Source organism: Mastomys coucha, unplaced genomic scaffold, assembly GCF_008632895.1.
Source record: "Mastomys coucha isolate ucsf_1 unplaced genomic scaffold, UCSF_Mcou_1 pScaffold23, whole genome shotgun sequence".
In the NCBI taxonomy this organism is placed as follows: domain Eukaryota; kingdom Metazoa; phylum Chordata; class Mammalia; order Rodentia; family Muridae; genus Mastomys; species Mastomys coucha.
In genome coordinates, this window is record NW_022196906.1 from 72096149 (window position 1) to 72103086 (window position 6938).

Sequence of the window (6938 nt, forward strand, 5' to 3'; positions counted from 1 at the left end):
GCTTTACAGCTGCTTGTCTACCAGAAAGCACCTGGAGAGGTACAAACTCACTGAAGAGAAGTGGCTATGAGCAAGAAGCCTGTGCCTGTGGCTCAGAAGGGATGCCGGGCTTCCTTGGGTCACATGCACGGCATGGAGGGGAAGCATGGCCCCTGCTTCTAGCTGGTTTGCTACCCAAGATGGCTGACCGTGGGGCATGAGAAACAGCAAGCCTCTGAGGATGGGAGCCTCAGAGGTCTTCGTAGAGCAAGGGGAGGAGCCAGATTCCTGATGGAGGGCTGGGGTATGAGAGAGGCCCTGGAAGGCTTCCGGAGTCACTCAGACTGTCTTTCTGTTTCTGACTGCCACACACAAAACTTCTACAACCAGTCAGGGCTCTGCCGAAAATCAGCAGGAGCCCTTGGAGAGTATACACCGAGCTCTAGTTAGTGAAGCGCAGGCTTCTTGTTGCCTCTCTCTACCAAAACAGAATGCCTATGAGCCTTGGGCTGGAGAAGATGGGACACAACTGTGCACACCTGCCCGCCAGGGCCCAGTGCCCTCTACAGAGCTGGACGCCAGCCAGGTTATGAGAAAGAGGAGGACTTTATTTTTTTAATGTATTTATTTATTCCTTTAAATTTTCATACAATGTATTTTTATCATAGTCTTTCCCCTCATCCTGTATCCAAAATTTCATGTTCTTATTCTCCCTTTAAAAAACAAAACAAGATGGGCAGTGGTGGCCCACGCCTTTAATCCCAGTACTTGGGAGGCAAAGGCAGGTGGATTTCTGAGTTTGAGGCCAGCCTGGTCTACAGAGTGAGTTCCAGGGCAGCCAGGGCTACACAGAGGTAGGGCTATACAGAGAAACCCTGTCTCGAAAAACAAAAATAAACAAACAAACAAACAAAAAAACATGGAGTCTGATTTGTGTTGACTCCTGACCATAGAACCTGCCCTAGCATATGACTGACATACCCAATGTCACTCCATTGGAAAAAGAAACCTGATAGATAGACAGCTCCACATATATTTGGCTTGTAAGCTCAAAAATGACAGCAGTTATAGTTTGCAATTTTAAGCATCACTAAAACAACAATTTGCCTTTTTCTCAATCCTAGAACACAGTGCCATCTGTTGGTACCTTGAGATAATACATGCCTAACATTAAAGCACTAAGTAAAATAGGCTTGTTATTCAAGTAATACGATAACATTCTAGGTGGGCTTCACAAAACTTGATCTTTATCAAGACAAACTATGAAGATGACCTTTCTGTGCCTCCTGGCTGTCTCAGCCCTACTTTCCCCCTTTCCTCTGGATTGCAGGCAGATTCCTCTGTAAATCCTAAATCTTTGTTCCGTGCTTGTGCTAACTTCTGTCTTCATGGCCAGCCTTTCCTTCTGGTTATATTCTTCCTGTAAAACCTATCCCCTGTCCCAATTCTTTGATCCTTGGTAGGGCCACCTGCTTGCCAGCAGCATGCAGTTCACGGCACCGCCCCTTAAAGCACTGCCCCCAGCATGCAATGCTCTCCCTGTGTGACATTGCCACGTCTATCTAAATCCTAACGAATAGCTGTCCAACAGAAAGATAACGTGAGCCATACGTGCATGTCCCAATGTGTACCTTTAAATTCTCTTGTAGCCATTCAAAAGGTAAAAAAGAACCAAGTAAACTCTCTTCCTATGTGTAATCCAGTGGATCCAAAATACCATCATCCCAAAGCAATTAAATCAAAGTATTAACAATCAATCCTTGTACTTTTACACTGCTTTCAGAATCCAAGATGTGTGCTATCCATCTAGCTTATCACACTTGGTGTCCCATTATCATTACACAGCAGCTACATGTGGCCAGAGGTTCCTGTACTGCACAGAGCCGCCCTGGAGGCAGGGTCTGGCATCTCTTCACACTAATGAAGGTTAAATACATGCTTTAAAAATCTCTTCAAATTGTCAGTGTTGTTAGATTTTCTCTGGGAAGATCTGTCATCTGTGGGTTATGGATGAGCCCTTGGTAAATAATCACAAAACCAGTTTCAGAAGAGAAAGTGTGACGACTCTATGGTATATGGTAGCTGGTCCCTTAGCCACTGGCTTTAGGTGCTCAGTCTGTCTCTTCAGTGTTCTCGCCCATGAGTTCCTGTGGGCTTTCTAACGGCCCTAGGCAGAGTTAGGTCAGGTGTCCTTTGCCCTTAAACTTAAGCCACTGGTGGACTCTAAATTAGATAGATGTTCTGGCTCTTGGAATAAGTTCCTGCTGGCCGACACTGTTCTGCCTCTGAATATTGCGAAACATTTTCCAATATTTAGTGATCCCTGTCTGGTATTTGTAGTTAACTTTTTGTTTTGGTTTTGATCTACTTTAAGTAGCTGGTGTGTGGACACGAAGGAAGAAAAGCTCGTCAGAACTCAGTGTATTGAATGACATCAACAGCAAATGCGTGACACTGGCTATACCCAAACACACCTAGGCACAGTGGTAAAGGCCACCAAGTGCTGACATGCATGCATCCTGGGCACCATATGACCAGTGCCAGGTAAAGGTACCGCCTTGGCCCTTCCATCTATGAACAAGAGAATATTATTGAAGCTACTGAGATATCTGAAAGAGAAAGATGTGGCTGAAGGACATGGTCCCTAACCCAAGCTGACCTTGACAACCAGAAGGCAAATGGCATCTGAGCATGCTTTCTCTCAATCCCCTCCCATTCCTTACCTAACACCATAATAGACTTCACGTATGACTTGCAAGGAATGTCTAATTTGTTTTCTTTAAAGGCTCTGTGTGTGCACCCATCCAAGGACTTTAGGGAGTCAGATTTTTATTCAAGTTAGTACTGCTTTTCACTTTCAAAGCACTCGGAACGGTCTAGAAAAAGGTGATTCAACGCTCTGATACAGTACAGCTTGAGACTCGTGCTCACCTTTTTTAAAAAGTGAGTGGCTTTTAAGACAGACAGTTTTACCTCATTTACACACAATTTAGGCAATCTTACAAGCTCCTGGAAAGGTCTCATTCCAGAGAGAATGGGAAATCAAAGCCCCGGGGAATCCTGAGATGCTAATCAGTGTTAAACTCTGGGCCTCCCCATCAGTCATACCTCTGGTGGTCCACCTCCTCCAGGTAGCCCTGGCATTTCTTACTTTCCCTGGAGCAAGTTGAGGTTTCCGTGAGGGACCCTTAAAAAGACAAAATCATCGTGTCAGAACTTTCCACCCACATTTCACATATAACGTCAAAGGGAAGAACATAAAACCACCCAGCTGAGACATTAGACCCAGGACGGTTCACTGTGGATTTGCTGACTCGTGGACTTCGCTGGTGATTGATTTCTACCTGTGACAAGAATCATCAAGGACTATGTGGGATCATTGTAATGGTGTTACGTTTTAGATGTCCACACAGCATAACTTGGGAAGTGAGTAGATGCCGCTGGATCCCGTAGTAAAAGTCAGGGGTTTAAAAAAAAAAAATGGCTTCTCTGAATATTCCCTCTCAAGAGCCCAGAACTTGAGACTGCTTTCACAACTGATGGAAATTAATTATATCATCTCAAAGCTAAGTAGTTCCCACAGTCCACTCAACCCACACAGCATCCAGAGCTTACTCAAGCACACAGCCTTCTACCAGTCCTTCTGGAGAATGGGTGTACTACATGGCTGTGGCCTCAAAGGGCGGACAGACACTTTACCTGGGAAGGTAACTTATAAAATATATGGCACAACCACTGAGTGGAAAGGAGCAATCCAAGAGTTCCGAGGCTCTAAAACAGAGCTGAGTTCAGAGAACTGACTCTGAACAGTTAGCCTGCGCTTGGAAGCCATCCTGTGACTTCACATACCTGGCCCAGGTCTGGTTTCCTCGATGCATGGAGCCAAGACAGTACTCACTTCATCCCTGGTCACTAAGGACAGCTTTGATCGACACTATTTTCCTACAGTGAAGAGCCAAACACATGGGGTAGGAGTTGTCTTAGCCTCATGTGAATGAGAGAAAGCTAAGGATTGTCTGACAGGAAGAGATTCTTGGGGCCGTGACGAGAGTTCTATCAGTAAAGCATCTGCCGTACAAGACTAAGGGCCTGACTTCAGATCCCCAGCACACACCCAGAAGCCAGGCAGAGAAGCTGTGGCTGGCTTGTGGTAAGGAGAAGAAGCAGGGAATAGGAGAAAGGCAGATTCCTGAAGCTCATCTACCAGTCAGCCTACCTGAGTGATGAATTACAGACCTGGTAAGAGACCGTACCTCAAAAACCGAAGTGGACCTTCTATCGACCTCTGACCTCCACACACGCGTGCACACACATTTCTCTCACCATACATATACTAGAAAGGTTTCCTGGACTTACAGTTTTCTCGTCTGAAATAAGACTGGAAGGGATGAGGCGAACCTCAGTCAACCATAAGGGGGAGGAATAAACCAGGAGCATTCAGGAGATGGGGAGACGTGCTGTCTGTCCTTTTAAAATAAGAGATGATACTTCAAAGGTGGAAAGCCATTACAGAAGACCTGAGCAGCAGCTGGAGTGTGGAGCGTTAAGCACAAGAGGACCAGGTTTTAAACTCTGGGCAAGGGTACGCCTTTGCGGGCACTTGGGCGGGAGACGACAGGTTGTGGATATGACATGTTCACAGGGATAATTCTGCAGCACTTGGAGGTATGGCTTGAGGAAAGAGACTGGGGAAAAAAGAGGCCAGGTACAAAGGGATAAAACAATAAAAACAGAATCCCAGGGGCACTCACAAAGGAACTACCAAGAGGACTTAGGAGCCGATTTGAGATGAGAGATGGAGTTGGGAGACAGTAATATTGACAAGAGCAGTGATGAATCCAGAGACATAAATCACCAACAGTTGTCGGGAGACCTGGAGAGACCAAAATTCTATTCTGGAAAAAAGATTTTAAGGAAATGGAACAACATCCAAAATCAAACCTCAAAAGAACAGATGGAGATAGGAAATTGCTGCAGAGAAGAAATTTAAGCTTGAAAAATAGGTCAGGGATCCTCGGGTCATGGCAGCAAAGGGAATGAACACACCCATAAGGCAGGTCAGTACACATAAGAAAGACACAATGAAATAGACGTGGGTCGTGAGCAAGGCCTTCTCAGGGGAGTCTGATGCCTCGCATAAGCAGGAGGCATGGAGAAGTGCTCATGGAACAGAGGGGGATATCTGATGCTGTGTTGTCATCTACAGCAATGAAGAAAATGTATAAACAGATAGGTCCTGAGCTAGAAGTCCAGAGAAAGCTCTGTACAAGCTGGGTTTATCATCATACAGGAATCTCTTCCAAGTAGAAGATTCTACGTGATTCCAGCAATATCTACTGTATTGTTGTGGGTAATTTTTGTTGTCTATAATAGTGACTTTTCTTCTGGGGCTGTGATAAAACACCATGACCAAAGCACCACCACAATAAATAAACGAACAGTTTCTTTAGCTCAGACGTAGGTAACATGACTGCTCCTAGAAGCCCTTTCTGCAGGTGGAGGCCCTTCTTAAAGCATCTGTTCTGCCCCTTATTTACACCATTCCTTTGGTGTGAGTGTTGGTTTTGCTGTTTGTTTGTGTAGATACTTGTTTGTTTTAAGATAGGATTTTGCTATGTAGCCTAAGGTAGCCACAAATTCATAATCCCCCTGACTATCTTTATGGTTGTCTGCTAAGAGCCATTAAAGCCTCATCTTTCCCTGTTCAACTTCTTTGCTAGGCAAGCTGATAAGAAAGCATAGCTGCTCTCTGCTATGGAACCAGAGATGGATGTAATCCACACAATCCTCTTCACCATTTCGGAGGTCTCTCCTGCCTTTCCAAGATACTTCAACTGTGCAAATAATACATCTTTACAGACTCAACTGAACCAAATTTTGATTCTGGCAGGGCCCACCTCCTTTAGCATCACAAGTACAAATAGCTTTCCTTCTCTCTTTGTACTAAAAATAATAAGGATTATCTTAGGCAACTATCTAAGTAAAATTAAGAGAAATCTTCATTATGAAATCTGAAGACCTCATAAAGTACAATGGAAGTTCATACCAACAGTTGCCATATTATAGAAATCCCCTAAAGATACTGAAAGAGTAAATGCCTTATGACTAAAGACCCCTGTTGGACAGTTCTATTCACAAACTCAGAGATTCCAATACACTTTCAATATGTCATTTTAAGCAAGGAGCACATAGATCACTAGAGATCTGAGAATTGTGATTCACTGTAAAGCAAAGCACCAGGAAAGGGCAATTTGTAGAAGACAAACTCATCCTACAATGTTATGACTATCCCCCAAGAATGCTGGGGAGGTGGCTCAATGGAAGAGCACTTGCCTAGTATATAAGAAATTCTGGGTTGAATTCTTAGTACAGAAAAAATTTTAAATTAACTATTTATAAAATTTTCTCAAAGAGATAAGATATTGTTTCCATAAAGGAAAAACAAAACTGCTTTTAAATAACCAGAGGCCAACACAAAGGTAAAATACAAAGTATAGTAGCAGAAATGAAACACTTGGTAGAAGGAAGAAGTAGTATTTCAAGGGATGAAATAAAACAAAAACATAGTTCTGGCTAGTTTTTATGTAACCCAGACACAATCTACAAAAAGCTAGAACCTCAATTGAGAAAATGTCCCCACCAGACTGGTTGGACTGTGGCAAGCCTATAGTTTTCTCTTTTGATTGACAATTGATATGGGAAGATCCAGCTTACTGTGGCCTATGCTTTCCCTAGGTAGGTAGTGGTCCTGGGGTATATAAGAAACCAGATTGAGCAAGTCATGGAAGACAAGGAAGGAAGCAGTTTTCATCCATCCCCTCTGCATCAGTTCCTGCTCCCAGGTTCCTGCCCTGACTTCCCTGGCCCTGGATGGTGGACTACAAGCTGTAAGGTGAAATAAACTCTTTGTTCCCCATGCTGCTGTTTTATAACAGCAACAGAGATTTTAAGTTAAAAAA

At 43.9% G+C, this 6938-nt stretch overlaps 1 protein-coding gene across 1 annotated transcript in view; it reads right to left on the reverse strand.

The window, feature by feature from the left end:
* Lrrc1 (leucine rich repeat containing 1) overlaps window positions 1–6938 on the reverse strand; it is a 160553-nt gene that overhangs the window by 2899 nt on the left and 150716 nt on the right. The window contains exon 14 of the mRNA XM_031345617.1: window positions 3088–3166. Within this exon, the coding sequence (XP_031201477.1) occupies window positions 3088–3166 (79 nt within the window). The remainder of the gene's footprint in view (window positions 1–3087; window positions 3167–6938) is intronic.